General features: G+C 36.1%; 1 protein-coding gene and 1 long non-coding RNA gene across 5 annotated transcripts in view; one reads left to right on the top strand and one right to left on the bottom strand.

The window, feature by feature from the left end:
• The window catches only part of CAAP1 (caspase activity and apoptosis inhibitor 1), a 74,146-nt gene that overhangs the window by 32,257 nt on the left and 21,087 nt on the right, over positions 1–20,802 (bottom strand). For all 3 annotated transcript variants that reach the window (XM_061425119.1, XM_061425116.1, XM_061425118.1), the window contains exon 5: positions 12,482–12,555. In XM_061425119.1, the coding sequence (XP_061281103.1) occupies positions 12,482–12,555 (74 nt within the window). The remainder of the gene's footprint in view (positions 1–12,481; positions 12,556–20,802) is intronic.
• LOC133252482 (uncharacterized) lies at positions 1,782–10,898 on the top strand. 2 transcript variants are annotated; one of them, XR_009737947.1, is made up of 2 exons: positions 1,782–2,959; positions 10,727–10,898. It is a non-coding gene; the product is annotated as an uncharacterized LOC133252482 (long non-coding RNA). The 2 variants fall into 2 exon arrangements; XR_009737946.1 differs by having other exon boundaries at positions 10,688–10,898.

Raw genomic sequence — 20,802 nt, 5'->3', positions numbered from 1 at the left:
CTGTGTTTCTGGGTGTAGGAAGAATCAATATTGTGAAAATGACTATACTACCAAACACAATCTGCAGATTCAATGCAACCCCTATCAAATTACCAATGGCATTTTTCACAGAACTAGAAAAAAAAATTTTACAATTCATATGGAAAACACAAAAGACCCTGAATAAACAAAGTAGTCTTGAGAAAGAATGGAGCTGGAGGAATCAACCTTGCTGATTTCAGATTATACTACAAAGCTACAGTCATCAAGAGAGTATGATACTGGCACTAAAACAGAAATATAGACCAATGGAACAAGACAGAAAGCCCAGAAATAAACCCATTCACGTATGGGTACCTTATTTTTGACAAAAAAGGCAAGAATATACAATGGAGCCAAGACAGTCTCTTCAAAAGTGGTGCTGGGAAAACTGGACAGCTACATGTAAAAGAATGAAGTTAGAATACTTCCTAACAGCATACACAAAGATAAACTCAAAATGGATTAAAGAGCTAAATGTAAGACCAGAAACTATAAAACTCTTAGAGGAAAACACAGGTAGAATACTCAGTGACATAAATCAAAGCAAGATCCTCTATGACCCACCTTCTAGAGTAATGGAAATAAAAACAAAAGTAAGCAACTGGGACCTGATTAAACTTAAAAGCTTCTGCACAGCAAAGGAACCTATAAGCAAGATGAAAAGACAACCCTCAGAATGGGAGACAATAACAGCAAATTAAGCAACTGACAAAGGATTAATTTCCAAAATATACAAGCAGCTCATACAACTCAATACTAGAAAAACAAACAACCCAATCAAATAGTGGGAAAAAGACTTAAACAAACATTTCTGCAAAGAAGACATACAGATGGCTAACAAACACATGAAAAGATACTCAACATTGCTCATTATTAAAGAAATGCAAATCAAAACTACAATGAGATATCACCTCACACCAGTCAGAATGGCCATCATCAAAAAGTCTACAAACAATAAATGCTGGAGAAGGTGTGGAGAAAAGGAAACGCTCTTGCACTGTTGGTGGGAATGTAAACTGATACAGCCAAATGGAAGAACGTATGGAGATTCCTCAAAAAACTAGAAAGAAAATGACCATATGACCCAGCAATCCCACTCCTAGGCATACACCCTGAGGAAACCAAAACTGAAAAAGACACATGTATCCCAATGTTCACTGAAGCACTATTTACGATAGCTAGAACATGGAAGCAACCTAGATGTCCATTGACGGATGGATAAAGAAGTTGTGGTACATATACACAATGGAATATTACTCAGCCATTAAAGGAACGTATTTGAGTCAGTTCTAATGAGGTGGATGAACCTATTATACAGAGTGCAGTCAGTCAGAAAGAGAAAGATAAATATCATATACTAATGCACATATATGGAATCTAGAAAAATGGTACTGAAGAATTTATTTCCAGGGCAGCAATGGAGAAACAGAAACAGAGAACAGAGAACAGACTTATGCATGTGGGGAGAGGGGAGGAGAGGGTGAGACGTATGGAGAGAGCAACATGGAAACTTACATTACCATATGTGAAATAGACAACCAACGGAAATTTGCTGTATGGCTCAGGAAACTCAAGCAGGGACTCTGCATCAACCTAGAGGGGTGGGATGGGAAGGGAAATGGGAGGGAGGTTCAAAGGGGAGGGGATATATGTATACCTATGGCTGATTCATGTTGAGGTTTGACAGAAAACAACAAAATTCTGTAAAGCAATTATCCTTCAATAAAATAAATAAATTAATTTTTAAAAATACAGGTAAGCCAATTTAAAAAAAAGGACAAAAAAGAAAAAAAAAAGAACCTCTATGAAGACCACATATTTTAAAAAGGGCACATGATCAATGCTTAATATAAAAGGCTGATATGAATCTATACAAGTAATATAAACAAATCTAAAGGCTAAGGGAAATGAACCAAAATTTAACTCAGTTTTGTTAAAACCAGAAAGAAAAACACGCTTATAAGCAACTCACTCTTTGGGGTAGGTGGTAGAATATCAAAGGACAAATATAACTAACATTCTATTTCACTTTTATTTTCTTTTTAAGAACTTGTACACACTGGACAGGGTAGAACAGAAAGAAGGAATTCTTTTAATCAGCTATCATCCACTTATTCAAAAGAATATGAGTATCCACTATATACAATCAGTGAAAGAATTCTAAGATATAATCCTTTACCTTGCTACTGCTGCTAAGTCGCTTCAGTCGTGTCTGACTCTGTGTGACCCCATAGATGGCAGCCCACCAGGCTCCCCTGTCCCTGGGATTCTCCAGGCAAGAGTACTAGAGTGGGTTGCCACTGCCTTCTCCAAATCCTTTACCTTACAGTATCTAAATTTAGGTATCCATAAATGTTTATTGAATTGGGCGATGTTATAACAGAAGTAAATAAAATAGGGAGTAGTGGTATCAATGAGGTGATAATCAATTCTACAGTAAGGGGAATGAGGAAAAAAAGTGAGGCAAGCATAAATAGGTTAAGAAAGGCCTCATCAATCTGGAGATGTCTGAGCTTAAAGACAGCCTGGTGGCTCAGTGGTAAATAATCTGCCTGCAATGCAGGAGATGCAGGTTTGATCCCAGGGTCAGCAAGATTCCCTGGAGAAGAAAATGGCAACCCACTCCAGTATTCTTACCTGGGAAATCTTATGGACAGAGGAGCCTGGCAGCCTAGTCAATGAGGTCACAAAAGAGTCAGACACAAGTTAGCAACCAAACAACAATCTTAAAGAACAAGTAGTTTGACCTAAATAAGAGCATACCATGGGTGTGAACAAGCATAAATCTCAGATTTGAACAAACTTCAAGACAGATATTAAAACTTCTAGTCACAGTGATAGATTTCCAGTCCTACTGTGAGATATGCAGGAACTAAACACATGACACAGCAACAGAGTTCTGGCTTTCAAAAGGTGACTTCTCTAAGACTACAGTACAGTAAGTTTGACTTCAATTCCCAGTAAATCCATAGATTAAGAGATTTATGAACTATGAAAAAGGTAGTGCTAATTAGTTTAGACAGACCAGGTAGCATCTGATCAGGGATCTAAATGCTCTGTGGAGACTGACATGGTTCTCTTGGGGAGGAGCGCACAGTTATAAGAAATAGCAAAAGCAAGTCCTTGACTTAAGAGTGCTTAGAGTGGAGGGGAAAATCAAGATGAAGGAAGAGAGGGAGTTAGGGGGAAGGTGACAGGTCACATCACGTGGCACTGTCCCTACCACACCATACCATATGGTACCAGCCACCAGAGAGAAGGAAGGAATTGAGATTTTATCTTGAGATGGAAAGATTTTGGAAGACTTTGAGAAGAAGAGTGACATGACCATTCTTACAGTTTAAAACAATCATGCAGACTGCTGTGTGGAAAAAAAGACTATAGGAATGCATAGACAGCAAGAGAGGGATCAGGATACTCTAAGAATCAGCACCAGAATAATGGCTAAGAAGAGGTGTTTGGATTGGCTGGATTCTGAATATTCTGAAAGCAAAGTTGACAGGTTTTGCTGATAGAAAAAAAAGGACTCATCAAGAATGAGTTCAGGATTTTCCTAGTGGTCCAGGGTTTAGAACTCTGAGCTGTATTAAAAAAAGAACTCTGAGCTTCCACCGCAGGGGACATGGGTTCTATTCCTGGTTGGGAAAAGAAGATCCCTCAGGCCATTTGGTGCAGCCACAAAAAAATATGAGTTCAACGTTTGTGTTTTATTTGTTTGCTGCTCTGCAAGCAAACAAGGGGTGGAGGGCAAGGTAAGGATCTAGAATTTATTATGGGACATATTAATGTTTAAGATGCATATTCAACATCGAGTAAGTAAGCTGGATATACAAATGTTGGAAAGAGTTCTGAATTGAAGAAATAAATTCGTAGATGCCAGTACTAAAACTATGTAAGATCACTAGCTGGGACTGTAGAAAAAAGTACCAAGACACTCAGCCTTCAGAAGTCAAGTAGAGGGGAGTATAATGCCAAGGTGACTAAGAACAAAGACAGTGTCAGGGAACGAGAAATAATCAAAGGTGTCACACACGGCTGGTAGGTCAAGATGAGGACCCTGCAGTGACCAGAGAAATAGCTGCTGGCAAGGATTCACTAGAGAGTAGGACCCTGATGAAGAGAGTTAACAACTACAAGTCCCAGAAGGGAATGTGGCCACTATACAAATAGAGGGGCTGGTTCCAGCAACATAAAGAGTTCAAGCACTTTAATGGGAAGAAAGGGGAATACGTAAGTTCAGGTACAAACAGATATGCAAATTTAATTTACACATCTGTTTTCCTTGACTAGTTAAGTTCTTGTGAAGCCAGGCCACACTGTATTCATCTTTCTATCCCTGGTTCCCAGTACAAAACAACAATTTGTTTGTAGAAAGAAGGGATCGGCCTTAAAATTTGAAGACATGCCATTCAGGGAAATACTGAATTCACTGTCTATAACCCAAAGGACACAGAAGGACCAAGTGGATAGAAGTTACATAAAGGCAGACTATGATCCGACACAGTGACACTTTTACCCATTAGAGACAGCCAGGATGATACTAAGGGGATGCAGCAGAAAACATTAATGACATTAATAATGGTAGAAATTTTATAACAGTGGCTGATATTTATGGAACAGTTACTTTGTACAAAGCATTTCATTTCTCTAAAGCACTTCACAAGTATTAGTCCATTTCATCCTTATGCCAACGTAGTGGAATAGGCATTCATTTATTATCTGCATTTCACCAATGAGGAAACTGAGGAAAAGAGAATTGAAGTAACTTGCCCCAGTTTATACAACTTAAATGGCAGAACCAACATTCAAACCCAAGTACATTTTGAAAATCTATGCATTTAAACCTTTCGTACTGCCTCTCAGATCTTAACAAAATCAGAATGACCACAAAACCTTCACAGATTAGAATGCTGGTTCAGACAAACATATCTTCTAGATCCCTTAAACCCACCTAAATAAATATAATATGAGGGAGACAAAGACCCAAAAAGTATTTATTAAATGTGGATAGAAATTCAGAGGATAAAAAACAAGCCATAGACTGTGAGAAAATATTTACAAAACACATTTGATAAAAGACTGGTATCCAAAATATATAAAGAACTCTTAAAACTCAACTATCAAAAAACAAAGGACCAAATTTTTGAATGGGCAAAAGATGTGAAGAGACAAGTTACCAAAGAAGAGATACAGATGGCAAAGAAGCACATGAAAAGATGCTCAACATCACAGACCATTACAGCGGGCACTGCAAAGTAAAACTAGACACCCATCAGAAAGGCCAAAATCCAAAACAACGCTGCTGCTGCTGCTGCTGCTGCTAAGTCACTTCAGTCGTGCCTGACTCTGTGCGACCCCATAGACGGCAGCCCACCAGGCTCCACCGTCCCTGGGATTCTCCAGGCAAGAACACTGGAGTGGGCTGCCATTTCCTTCTCCAATGCATGAAAGTGGTAAGTGAAAGTGAAGTCACTCAGACGCAACCCCATGGACTGCAGCCCACCAGGCTCCTCCGTCCATGGGATTTTCCAGGCAAGAGCACTGGAGTGGGTATCCAAAACACTGGCAGGCACCAAGTGCCAGCAACGATGTGAAACATCGGGAACTCTCATTCATGGGAATGTGAAATGGTACAGAGCTTTGAAAGACAGTGTGGCTGTTTCTTAGAAGACTAAATATGGCATTGACCCAGAGTTGAATACTTATGTCCACACAAAAACCTGCATACAAATGAATGTAACAGCGTTAGTCACAACTGCCAAATTTGGAAGCAAGATGTCCTTCAGTAGGTGAAAGGATAAGCAAACTGCAGTACATTCATACAATGGAAGATTATTCAGCAGTAAAAGAAATGTTATCAAATCATAAAAAGACACAGAAGAATCTCAAATGTGTACTGCTAAGTGAAAAAAGCCAATCTGCAAAAACTACGTATTATATGAGCTCAGCTGAATGACATTACAGAAAAGACAAAACTACAGAGACAGTAAAAAGGTGGGTGGTTGCCAGGAGTCTAGGGGGAGAGAGAAAAAAGGAATGAACAGGTAAAACTATACTGTATGATACTATCATGGTGGATACCTTATTGTAAGTTACCAAAACTCACAGCAGGTACAGCACAAAGAATGAACCCTAATGTAAACTATGGACTTTAGTTAGTGATAATGTATTAATATTGTGCATCAAGTGTAACAAATTTACCACACTAATGCAAGATAATATGGGAAACCGGAAGAACTGGTAAGTGGGTATACAGGAGCTCTGTAGTTTCCACTCGATTTTTTTTATAAATCTAAAGATATTCAAAAAAATTTTTAAGTATTACCTTTCAAAAACAAAGTTTGTTAACTACAAGCTTATTATGTATCAACTATATGACACAGCAACCAAAACCGCTAATTACATCACAGGCTATGGATGCTAGGTACATAAAAGTTCAGGACCTGCTGACAAGCCTAGTATTTACTATCTTCCCTTTGGGAGGACAGCTTTCATATAAGGAGTTACTTTTTCCAATGAACTGGATGAGAACATAATGATTGAAAAGCACAGAGGATCCAAAGGGGATTCAAACATCTGAGGAGGTTTGGCGTATGTGAACTCCGAAGCAGCTGGAGAGACATACTTCCTCACAGGGTGTCTGGGATACTATCAAACGCATCACAAGATATAATGCTTAAAATGAGATATAATGCTTTACAATTTAAAGAAACATGGAAACAAACATTTCTCTCAAAATACTGAATCCAAGTCTTCATAATTTCATTCTCAGTAAAACACACACAGAGCATGACACATCCCCAAACCTTCTCAGTTTACTTTAAAAAAAAGAAAAGAAATACAGAAAAGTCTCATATTTAAATTCAACAGGGGGCCTTCACAAGGTACAGGAAGAGTATGGGCTAATTTGCCATATAAAATGTAATTTTCACCCTTTCATTTAACTACTACTCACAGAAAGAGACAAATTAAAAAGCAGGGAGGATCATGTTTGGTGTCACTGCTGGTAATAACTTGTGAAAAAGCTCAAAGGAACGAGAAAAGAGATGTAAATTCTTAAGCCACACTGATGGTTATACCACAATCTCTTCTTACTTCACCAATCACTGAATTGGATATCATTTCCCCAGAACAATTTTGTTTTAAATCTTTAAAGAAGTTAACTCGTGTTGAGAAGCCACACTCTGTGAATACGTATTTGTTAGAGCCAGTCAAGGGGATAATCAAGGGCTAGGAGGAAAGGAATTAGACTCCAACTTTGAAAACAAACCAGCAGTCCAAGTGTACACACGCTTTCTGCTTTCAACTCCCCAACAGGCTTGGAACACTTTCTTTTCAGTCTCCCCTCAGCTCTCTAACAGGCCTGCCTGCAACTGTGGTCTTCAAATGAAGAGGGTGTGCAGAGTTCATTTGCCAAACCAGGGGTCTCTTCACATAAAGCTTCTGGCCTATAAATGCTACTTAACTGACTGATGATCTCCATTCTCTCTTCCTTTACTAAGCAATAGAAGTCTGATGACACTTTTCTCATTGTCTTTTCAGTTTTTTATAACTTGTACTTATTCCTCCATGGTTGTGAAGTTCTTTTCAGCTAAAATCAACCCCTTTGTTAAGTGCAAATTCATTTCTTCATTCTTTTTTATTCTAGTTCCCCTCCGTAACTACCTTCGCTTACACTAGAGCAGTATTACCTCAGAACAACAATAACAACAAAAGCAGTAAGAATAAAAATTAGCTGAGTTTTTCTATTTACTCTCACCTTAAGGATTCAAATAGTCTCATACAGTTTTTTTGTTTAGTATCTTTGCTAAACAATGGAAAAATCTCATATCACATTTAATTTTTTAGAATAAATGAACACTTATGGTCACCATCAATCCTTAATAACAGTCTGAAAGAGTTATCTCTCAACTTCATTGTTTACATAAACCTATCAGTGAAAACATTTTTAAGTACCTGTCCCACTACAGACACACAAAATTTATTTTTGCTTATAAATTAATACATAATTAACATGAACTACTATAATTACTATATTTAACTGAAAAATTTTAAAGGAAGAAATTTAAATATATTCATAAAAATACATAAAAACTACATAATAGTTTTCACGTATTTATTCACTTTAAAATTTCGAGTATTTTCATTTTATATTCTCAGGGAGTGTGTATAATTATACTTTGTTGACCAGCAGTCTGAAAGGCTGAAAGTATCTAAATTTCATCACATGGGTTAACCACTGCGAACAATTTTTCCCTATTAAATTCTACTCTTCAAATTCCTGAAGCTCTCAACAAGGTAAATTCTTAAAGCTATCATTCACTAACTCCTGAATTAGAAGGCCAAAATAATTGCGTGAGGCAACTACATTAATTAAAAAAAAAAAGGAACAAGACTTGCGTCTAATCATAATAAAAGTCTGTGTGCATTTTTTTGTGTGTTTGCATGTCTTTCTCTAATAGATAAGAGTAATAATTTCATTAATAAGAGTAATAATTTCATTCTCAGTAAAACACACACAGAGCATGACACATCCCAAAACCTTCTCAGTTTACTTTAAAAAAAAGAAAAGAAATACAGAAAAGTCTCATATTTAAATTCAACAGGGGGCCTTCACAAGGTACAGGAAGAGTATGGGCTAATTGTAATGGAGAGAGAGACGATTGTATATCTCATTATTCTTATATTAAACAATTTAATAAAACAGTTATTAACACTCTTCACAAGTGCCAACACTGCACTAGGCACTGGTCTTTAGAAAATCTGATGGAAAGGAACTTCAAGATTAAGGTCAAACATCCAAATGTTTAAACACTACTTGAATCTTCTCTACAGCAGCACCACCAAGTGGCCATTTGTGTAACTTGTGTGAAAACACTTTCAGCAATATGGATGTATCAGAAAGCAGAATGCATTTTCTGATACATCTGACTATTTGAAATAAACAAATTGAACCAACCGTATCTAATAACAACCTTATCTACTAGCCCTACTTTTATTCTCTATTAGAACAAACCTAATCAGTCTTCTACATAGCAGCCTTTCCAATATTTTAAAGGAACTACTATAAATCTCAATTCTTCTCTTCATCCTAAATATACAATTTTAACTTAGCTATTTAATCATGTAGAGTTAAAAAAAAATTCTTATAAACAACTCCCAAGAAGGAACACAAACATAAGAGCTTAATTCTTGAAGTTACAAAGGAGAATAATTTGCAAAATTACACATACTCCAGTTATAAACTTTAAAGCAACAATTTAAATTGCTTTAATATTACTGAATATCTTAAAATTTATTTATTTATAGATAAATATATGAGAGTTCATTAATATTAGCAAGGATTTGTTTTATATTTTAAAAATATTTTCAATGTATTAAATAACTTTGACACAGAAACCGAGAACAGACTCGTGGACACAGCAGGAAAAGGTGAAGTTGGGGTGATTAGAGAGAGCAGCACTGAACCATACACATTGCCATATGTAAAACACACAGCTAGTGGGGAGCTCAACCTGGTGCTCTGTGACAACCTGGGGTGGGGCGGCGGCGGGGGGAGAGGGGAGCAGGGTGTGGGTCGGAGGTTCAGGAGTCAAGAGCGAGGGGATATATGTATACTTGTGCCTGATTCATGCTGTTATATGGCAGAAACCAACACAACACTGTAAAGCAATTATCCCCCAATTTTAAAAAGGCAAAAAAAGAAACTGTAAAGCACATAAACTGAAAAATAAATATCTTTTGACAAATAGCAGTTGCATTTTTTTAACTGTAGCACAAATGACCAATTTAGAAAATTTATATAAACCATGCTTCTACCCTTTTGCTAAAAATGATTTACAACACTAATCCTAATGCTATTTTACTACAGTATCAATCAACTGGATTATATTTACATTTAAATGTTTTCTCAGTGAGGGCAGAAGATAGTGTAGAGTCTGATACTCATCTTCAGCACAGCCAGTTTCATAAATGAATTTCCTATCAACAAGATAAATAATACCAGTACTAGACAAAGAAATGCCAATTTCAATTTACCTAATTCATAGTTACTGTTTCTCAATATTGACTATTTCAGAAGCTGAAAAAACTGAAAAGATAATTTAAATAACTTGCCAATATCATATACTATTAATAGAGCATAATAATAAGATTTATTTTATCCTGAAAGAGCAAAGAGAAAATTCAACGCTGCTTTATATTTTGGTCTACTGAACAGTTACTTTAATACTAAGTAAGCTTCAGTGAGTTTTCTTAAATGGTCAAGCCATTAAATAAAATGACAATGCATTCACAAGGAGAATTATGTTCTGTTTTTATTAACCAACTGTGAGCAAAAATAGAAAGTTAGAGATAACAATAAATCAATTTTTAAAATCTGCATATTAAAAATAGACAGTATTAGTCCATTTAGAAAAAAGGCAATCTTTACTGAGCCTACCAGCATTTCTGTTTCCTGGGGTACCTCAACTTCTTGGGTAACTCCCTGCAAGTTACTTACCCTCTGGTTCGAATTTCAGTTTTTACTAACATTCGTCAGTAAGGTGTTACACATAATTGAATCTTCTAAATAATTTCTAATATACAACATTATGCAACAAAATTTAAAATTTTAACCATTTCATAGGCATTTGTCTAAACGACTTACTTTCCTGTTTTCCAAAAGGAGCTGAGAAGTAACCATTTCCTCTACATTCAATCACAGGATGCACAGGAACAGTACTGCACATGGTACTGCTGTGCTTGGATCTCCTGTCTCCTCACTCCTGCCGGCTGTCACTTACCGATGACTGTGTTCCTGACGTTTCTGATGCTGAAGTGAGAACCTAAGAGTGTCTATCAAGGCTCCTGAGCATTAAAAACTGGGCTTTGTGGTATCCGGCTACTGAGTTATTTTTCTCTCCTTCTTTGCCTCCATCGCTAATTTTCAAATGACTGAAGTTACCATTAAAAAAAAAAAAAAGAGTCACAGCAAAATAGGCTGTTAGCACCAGGAAGGAAATTCTGAAGAGAGCTCCAGGTGCTGGAACAAGGGAGCAGAAAAACCCTTAGAGCACGGCACTAGCTAATTTGTACAATGGGGTCTCCATTCCTTTTTCCCAGGGAACGAGAATCAACCTGCCCATTCTGAACTTTTCCATCCCTTATATGGCATTCTTCTCTACACAGATAATCTAGTAACAGTCTCTACACAACCTGCTGATTAAATGCAAAAACAGAAACAAAGGTAGAAACAACAGCAGTGTTGTCAAAACACACAAGGTACAAGAGTTAAATGATTATGACACATTATATGAAAATAATGTGTGCTTAGCATGTATTTATACATGACAAATATAAAACTATGAATCTGAGTTAATGCCTGTGGGAATGCTAAAAAGAAGCAAGAATATACTGAGAAGAAATAAGAATACAAAGATATAATTTTGTCTGGCTATTGAAGAAGTTAACACAACAGGACTTCTGAAAAGCACTGGAATTCTCAAAATCATCAGAAATATATATAAATGCCAGAGAACATAAGTTAGAATTATAGAAAACTTAAGATTTTGTTCTCTCTACATACAAACTGCAAGAATCACATAATTAACCAACTTGTTTTCCCCTTTCTTAATTAAGTGTTGGTAATACAGGCCATAGCTTAAAAGAAGAAATTCTGCCTGAATAAACTGATGACCTGCATCTCTCTCTACCAAGGAAGTTCTAATGACTCAAAGTTTTAGAGAAACTATTCTAAGCCATCAAAGATTAGCTGCCTATGAAATAAACAAGATAACCCTTTTGGCCGCAACAGACTCTCATGGCTCTGAAGTAATTTTATCAGGAAAATGGAAAAATATATGAGGCAGTCTTTGAGGAACTAATAAAAACTTATTTTTACATTCAATTTTCTCTACCAGGCATGAGGAAAAAGCAAACAAACAAAAAGACATCTAATAGATTAGCCCTACTGAGCTACCTACTGAGTTATTTATTTGTTGAATAAATAATAACAAATACCATTTTACTTGGGTTACAAAAGTTACTGATTTGTAGAAAACAATACATAAGGAAGAAAGTAAACAACAACAAAACATCAAGCAAAAAAAAAAAGAGAGAGAGAAAAATAATCCTATAAAATTTTTTCCTCCACATAAAACCCACAGTTATCCAGTCAATATATCTACAGTATCCTGCAGCTAAGAGTATATAATAGATGATTGAATTAAAACTTTTCAAAATGATACCTTGGTGGTGGCGTTTGTAACCATATATTACTAAGGCAGAACTACTCCAATACCTGAAGGAGTCATGAAATAAAGGATGTATTCCTGACTCTTGACCTCAGACCAAATAAATTATTTTCTTTCCCTATTTATAAAACGAGGGAAAACTCGAAGACTATGAAAATTTATTATTGGTAAAATGCTTATAATTTTCAGGCAAATGTTTCAGAAAAAGTCAAGTATGTGATCCATACCTTGTTTTAATTCCAAACCTTCAGGTTGCTTGTTCTCTCTCAGAGATGAAGTAGAATCTACACAGCTGTCTTGTCTGAGGAATGAAAGTAAACAAGAACAAGTTTTTAAACAATATTCAAGGTCCTAGAATTAAGTTATACACTTGAAAAGACACAATGAATCCTTCTCAGTCCCCAGGGTACCATTCAGTACACTCTGGAGACAGAAACATGTATACAAGTGTCAGAAGTAGCGGCTACAAACTACTAGAATTTAAGTAGTACACTTCTTTGTAAAATCAAAGAGCAAACCTGGAAAGAATACCAAGGTAATTTTTCCTCCTTTCCAATACTCTGCAGGGTAGCTAATGGGAGAAATCCTAACTCACAGAAGAATCCAGTAATTTTTCAAGTTCAACTGTTAAATTTAATGGGCACTTTGGCATTCAAATCATTTTACAGTCATCTAATTTCATACCTCAAATGTTTTGATGTTTACAGATGTGGGAAATACATATTTTATTTGTAATATACATATATAATCAAAGTAAATAGATTACGTTTAAGATGCCACTAAAAGTTCTTGATCACTATGTTCTGCAAAAGAGCTCAACTATTTCTTTTTCTTAGAGAGCACTGTGCCATCTTTATACTGATGTTACAAATACTTTTCAGAAAGTCAAGAAATTAACTATTATGAATACTCAAAATGACTTTTTTCTTTAAAATATGTGTCTATCACCTTCTGAGAATTTTTATACACACTCTAAGACTAACTAAAAACATCTAGGAAAGTTACCTATTCACAAAACTTTATATTCACTTAATAATAAATTCCTCAAATAACTGAAGGATAAAGATGAAATTATTTCTTTGAGAAGTTTACAATTTTCTTTCCAGCCAACACATTTGGCTCTTTTAAGTTTGTTTTGTTTGAAATTTTACTAATACAAGTACAAACTCAAATAGAGATTATAAAAATATTTTAATTTGGTGTTAATTGTGACATGTTAGAGATTTAATATTGAGATATCTCAATTTTTTTTAATTTCTTTTAGTCTAATGTCAATTTTATTCTTTCACCAGAATGACTAGCAGATCCCAAAGAAATCAACAAGACTCCCTGGCAGTTTAGCGACAGATTAAATGCCAATACACTACATTAAAAGCTTTGCAAAAATAAAGTTAAAATATGCCACCTTAAGTCTTATGTCAAATTAAATTTCATCTACTGGTGAAGAAAGCCGAGCACCGAAGAACTGATGCTTTTGAACTGTGGTGTTGGAGAAGACTCTTGAGAGTCCCTTGGACTGCAAGGAGATCCAACCAGTCCATTCTGAAGGAGATCAGCCCTAGGATTTCTTTGGAAGGAATGATGCTAAAGCTGAAACTCCAGTACTTTGGCCACCTCATGCGAAGAGTTGATTCATTGGAAAAGACTCTGATGCTGGGAGGGATTGGGGGCAGGAGGAAAAGGTGATGACAGATGATGAGATGGCTGGATGGCATCACTGACTCGATGGATGTGAGCTTGAGTGAACTCTGGGAGTTGGTGATGGACAGGGAGGCCTGGCCTGCTGTGATTCATGGGGTTGCAAAGAGTCGGACACGACTGAGCAACTGGATTGAACTGAACTGGGAACCTTATTTCTAAGTATATTCCTTTAGAGAAAATGTTTGTTTGCTCTTAAACTTGAATGGCATTTATTTCTCTTCTAAACACATACACCTAATTTTTTAAAAATGACTTTAACAAAAACATAAAGTAACATCACCATTAAAAGGATCTTAGGTAAACACAAGACCTTAATAGACAGAACATGACTCACGTAGCTAGAGAAGCTACCCCAGGCCCAAGGTCAGGGGCGGCGGCCGAGAGGAGCTACCACACGCCTGAGGTCAGGGGTAGCGGCCGAGAGGAGCAACCCCAAGTCCAAGAAGTGGCGGCTGCGCAGGCGCTGGAGGGCCAAGAGAAGCTACTCCACGTTCAAGGTCAGGAGGGGCAGCCAGTGAGGAGATATCCCTCATCCAAGGATAGGAGCAGCGGCTGCGCTTTGCTGGAGCAGCCGTGAAGAGATATCCCATGTCCAAGGTAAGAGAAACCCAAGTAAGACGGTAGGTGTTGCAAGAGGGCATCAGAGGGCAGACACACTGAAACCATACTCACAGAAAACTAGCCAATCTGATCACGCTGACCACAGCCTTGTCTAACTCAATGAAACTAAGCCATGCCGTATGGGGCCACTCAAGATGGGCGGGTCATGGTGGAGAGGTCTGACAGAATGTGGTCCACTGGAGAAGGGAATGGCAAACCACTTCAGTATTCTTGCCTTGAGAACCCCATGAACAGTATGAAAAGGCAAAATGATAGGATACTGAAAGAGGAACTCCCCAGGTCAGTAGGTGCCCGATGTGCTACTTGAGATCATTGGAGAAATAACTCCAGAAAGAATGAAGGGATGGAGCCAAAGCAAAAACTATACCCAGTTGTGGATGTGACTGGTGATAGAAGCAAGTCCGATGCTGTGAGCAATATTGCATAGGGACCTGGAATGTTAGGTCCATGAATCAAGGCAAATTGGAAGCGGTCAAAATTACAGCTGAGAATATATAATCTGTATCATGAGGAATCATCAGACAAAGCCAAAGTGGGAATGAGTACTATTCTATTAAAAGTGGGGAGGGAAGTTAAAGTCAATGTTATAAAATACAAAGTTGGCTGTGGAAACATTCCAGGTTAAAGGAAGCTAAAGAGTAGTGACAATTAAATGTTACAACTGATGTGAGGCTCCTCAACTAAAGTGGAAAAACATTATAAAGCATATTATTGAGTCAAGAGACAAATGGAAATACTGATGGCAGATTCGACAAAACTATTTTATCAATGTTAAATTTACTAAAGCTGAATTTACTAAAGTTAACAATGTATTGTGGTTATATGAAAAAGAATATCACTATTCTTAGGAAAAAATGCAATGTAGTACTTAGAGGTAAAATGTTATGATGTATGTTACTCAGCTTTAAATGTTTCAGAAGGAAATACACAAGTATATAAACAGAGTATGTGCAATGGGATAAAATATTAATAACAGATAAATCTAGGTAAAGCATACATGTATACTTCTTATATTATTATCCTTATTCCTGAAACATTTTAATAACTCTTAAGTTTTTCCAAGTAACAATTAATAAAGCAATGAAATTATTTTATGAATTATTTTAATTTCATTTTTTATTTTCTCTGTGAAAGCTCCTTGAATCACCTCCAGATAAAACTAGAACCCTCTATAAAGACTATCTGCTGTCATAAACAATTTCTTTTACTGCCTGAAGTGAACTTTTATAATGTTCTTTTTTTCTTGAGTTGGATTTGATCTGGCTGTTGAAGAAAAGTCACCAAAAAAAACACAAAACTGCAGACAGTAGAGGCAGCACACCGCCTTGTGGCTGAAAAATGAAAAGCTAAAGGCTTTTACATCAGTATCACCCGAAGCTGAAAACACATATTTACAACTAAAACTCCCATATACATTCAGAGTTCTGTAATACAATTTAAAGATTTTCACTAAAGAATATAAAAGGCAAGATAGAAACAAAATAGGAAATGTCTTAAAGTATAAGAAAATTTTGTGTTCATACATCTTATTTCCAGCTTTAGGAAAATAAAAAATGTCACCCCCAGATGATAAAACATATAAGTATCAGAGGTAGGAAAACTAGAGGAATTCCAATGTATATTTAAATGATATTTAAATATTTCTATCAAACACTTTAAAACCATGTCAGAATTTTCTAATGACTGGAGAGAGAAGAGGTAAAGGAGGGAGGGAAGGAACACATGGTTGGCGTGAGTTTAAGAATCTCACAATGCTTCTTGTACTCTTTTCCATAAAGAAAAAAGAAAGGAAGTTTTAATTCTCCCACTTCTCTTCTACCATCTGCAGTGCTCCTTAAAACAGCTTAATTTACAGTCTTGGCCCCGAATTATAAGGGAGCCCTATGTCTATACTTGGGATTTAAGTTCTCAAACCAACATCAGTCCACCTTTCTTTCTTTTACCTCCAATACAGTTCTAGGCAGGATTCTTTCTTGTAACTCGAATGAGTTTGCTTTTAAATCAGAGTAATACACTGGGGAGATCTGCACAACTTAACCAAAAAGAACCACACATGTTAATTACTAAGGTTTATATTTCTAAAAGAAAAAAAATCAATTTCCTGTCCAAAAGAAAAATATTGGGAAGAGACCTCAACAGAAGGATAAACAAAGAGAATTGGATCAGGATTCTTCCCGTTCTGGCAAAAATCAACTATCAATCAGGCAAACTAGCCTAGCAATAGGTATAACCCTTGGTTCTTTCCACTCTCCTAGGAGTAAAATATAGAGGCTGAAAGAAGCCAGTCTACCAACTTATGAGTTCTGTACTATTAAAAATGAGACACAGGCAGAAACTAGAGTATCCAAAACAATTTTGAAAAAGAGTAACAAAGTTTAAGGATGCACACTATCACATTCAAGACTAAAAGGCTACAGTAACTAGGACAGTAATGGTATTAGAGAAAGGATAAACACCTAGATTAACAAAACAGAAGAGAGTCCAGAAACAGACCTAACACATATATATATGGTCAATAGTTGAAAATAACATAAATGTATACCATAGCTCTAAGTCAGAAGTCTGGGCGGGGTCTCACTGCACTAAAATCAAAGTCCCTACAAACTGCCTTCCTTTCTGGAGGCTCTAGGGGAGAATTCATTCCCTGCTCATTTGGGCTGTCAGTTCCCTGATATGCTAGGACCAAAGTCCCTGCTGCCTTGCTGGTTGCCAGCTCCCTGTCAAGGTCCTCTCATGGCACATCTCTTTGACCTACTCTTCTTTCCCTTTAAATTATTCAATGTGAAGAGAACTGAGATAATCTGCATAATTCAGAATAATCTCCCCACCTCAAAAGTCCTTAACCTTAACCAAATCTGCAAAATCCCTTTTGTCAGTATACAAAAGTAAGACATTCTCAGGTTCTAGAGACCACAGAGTCATTTTTCTGCCTACTATATGGCCTCAGCTGGAGAAAGGATAACAAACTATCATACATCCACACAGTGGAATACCAACTACTCATCCAGGAAAAGGAAGGGACTACTGATACACACAGCAACATAAACAGATCTCACTTGCATTATGCTGAGTAAAAGAAGCCAGGCTCAAAAGGCTATATACTGTACTGATCTATATGACATTCTGGAAAAAGAAATAGTATAAGGACAAAAATCAGATCAGTGGTTGTCAAGGGCTGGAGACAGGAGAACGAGTGGACTACGAAGAGCCATGGGAGAAATTCTGAGTGTGATGGAAGGGGTCTTATTGTGGCTGCGATGGTAGATAAATTTGTCCAAACCCACATAACTATATAATCTTTTTATAAAAATGAATTTTGTTCTAAATTACACTTTTAATATTTTTCAAATTGGGGTACTGCCAAGTCTTAGAACAAGTTCACAAAAATGAAATCACATAGTGCTCAAATGTAACCCTCGAACACCATGGAATGCAGCAAAACTATTTTTCTCAAAGGGCTTTTTCCAAACAGCAAATTAATCCATACCTCTAACGTTTCCCTCAGCAAGCTCATTACTCAAGATAGCAAAATTCAACCCTTGTTGCCATTTCCATTTCCCAAATAATGTAATTCTAAAAATCAGTTACCATATTCCAGTTTCTCTGATCCATGATTCTTTAAGAATTTGTTCTATAAATTGCCTCTCTACAATTATAAGTTTTTGTAAATAAGGCAATTCTCTAAGTGGGGGGCTCTATTCTATACAAAAGTGACTAAAGGAAACAGAGGTTCTCCTCTTTCTTCTATCCCTATACACCTGCTTTCAAGCCTTTCCAGTTTTAAGTTGAATGAGATCACTTTGTAAGTGCTTTATCTAAAGGGGTACAAGTAGGATATGCAAACATTCTACTAACGTTAAACTTGGAGTCCTATCCAAGTTTTAAGTTGCAATATTGTCAATGATTAGTGGCATTTTCTGTGAAGGTTTTCTGAAAAATTTATCCTATTATTTTGATAGCCTGCCTAAGGATCACAGCCTAATAGCAACTTAAAAGGACATAAGGACATAATTAGGGTACAGGTAATCAATGCTCTTTAGAATACATACTGAGTTTAAAATAACTGAGCATAATGATGGGTGTAAAGAAAACAAAAACCTGAACTGTACAAATAAATAAATAACTGAGCATAGAGTAATGGCAATCTAACAAATTGATTATATTTGTGGGTAAAAAAAAAATCCTTCTATGCTTTAAAATATGTATACAATAGTTTCTCTTAAACTATTTTTTTAATAAATGAAAAAGTTAGAAACTTGTTAAGTAATAAATTGTTTTTTAAAAAGGCAGTAACAGTAAAAAATAATCATTAAAAATAACGATGAGTTATTTTGCTTTCTTTAGGGTTTCATAAAAAGAATCTGGGGAAGGGAATCCCCAATACTCATCAATGTAAAGCGGAATTTTAAGAATAGTGATTGTTACAAATTCAAAGTTAAAATTCTAGAGCAAATACAGCAACATTTTTCACTGCTTCTCAACAAGTACTATTCTAAGCACTTTACAATTTTTTTCTGATTTAATCATCATCACAATCATATGAGTAGGTACTGATGTTACTTCTATATGTCCAAACAAAGTAATTCAGGCCCAGAAAGGTTAAGTAACTTGCCAAAAGTCAGAGATACAGTAAGCTGTGGAGGTCTGCTGTTAAAAATGCAGGTTTAGTTTAACTCGAGAACCTTCATTTTTTACATTTATGCAGACTTTCTTCTACGTAAAGATATAGTTCTCCAAGTGGTAATACTAAAAATTTTAAGTAGTCATTATCTATATTTCAAAGTACCAAGTCAGTTTGCATTCAAAATTTGACCCCAAGCCTCACAGGAAAATACTTATTTCTACTGGCAAAACTAAGATATGCTATTAAACCAAGATGGAATTATTATTTTACAGTGGAAATTCTCAATGAAAAGACAGACAAGAGCAATAACAACTGGTAACCAAGAATAAATCCCTAATGAATCAAAGATTTCAATATTTTAAAAAACCATAAAGTACCAGAAGAAAGTATGAAAAATACTTTTTATAATTTCAGAACGGAGAAGGCCTTTTCTAAATATAAAACCCGAAAACCATAAAAGCTTGATAAAATCAGACTATATAAACCTGAAATACTTATACATGTGCAAAAACAAATAAATAAAAGCTATAATCAAAGTAAAGCAACAGCAAAAAAAAAAAATTGCAACCCATATCAGAAACAATGGACTATTAAAAAAGACCAAAACCCTCTACCCACATACACACAAAAGGTAAAAAAAATGACAAAGAGCTCAGAGGAAAAGGAAGTTCAAACAGCTCTGTAACATACAGAAAGACAGTCAATTTCACTCACAGTAAGAGATAGCTTCATTGGTAAAGAATCAGCCTGCAATGCAGGAGACCTGGGTTCAATTCCTGGGTCAGGAAGATCCCCTGGAGAAGGGACAGGCTACCCACTCCAGTATTCTTGGACTTCCCTTGTGGCTCAGCTGGTAAAGAATCTGCCCGCAATGTGGGACACTGGTGTTCGATCCCTGGGTTGGGAAAAGCCCCTGGAGAAGGGAAAGGTTACCCACTCCAGTATTTTGGCCTGGAGAATTCCATGGACTGTATAGTCCATGGGGTCATTAAGAGTCGGACACAACTGAGTGACTTTCACTTCACTTCTCACTTCACTTTATGAGATTATAGATTAAAATTCCCAGTGCAGAGTTGGTGGTATATTGGTGAGAATTTTACCTAACAGATGAACAACCATCAAAATGTCAGATAATATCGTATTAGCTAAAGTATATGAAAACATATACTCCACATTTGTAGGGACAGGTAGAAATCAGTTTAAACTCTGTGAAAGTCAATTATGGCAGTTACCTCTTAAAGTTTCAAATGCCCAAACATCTAATCCAACAATTAATTTACAGGTATTTATATAATCACTGAAAAACATGATTACCTACGTACAGATATATTCATACCATATGAAGTAACAAAAGACAGTAAACATTTAAATGTCCACTGACAAACTTTTGCTATATCCAACGATGGAATAGTACACAGATACATGTATGTATACATGTATATATGTATATACGTGTATGTATACATACACACACACACATACGTACAGGAAGCCTTATATGCACTAAGTAAAACAAAATCCAAGAAAAGACATACTATTAAATGGAAAAGATTTAATGAAAAAAGGTACAGAGCAATTTGCACAGTATGCTACAATTTATGT

Source organism: Bos javanicus, chromosome 8 (genome assembly GCF_032452875.1).
Source record: "Bos javanicus breed banteng chromosome 8, ARS-OSU_banteng_1.0, whole genome shotgun sequence".
Taxonomy (NCBI): Eukaryota; Metazoa; Chordata; class Mammalia; order Artiodactyla; family Bovidae; genus Bos; species Bos javanicus.
Note: the sequence above shows the minus strand (reverse complement) of the source record. Positions and strands in the feature narration are given on the sequence as shown.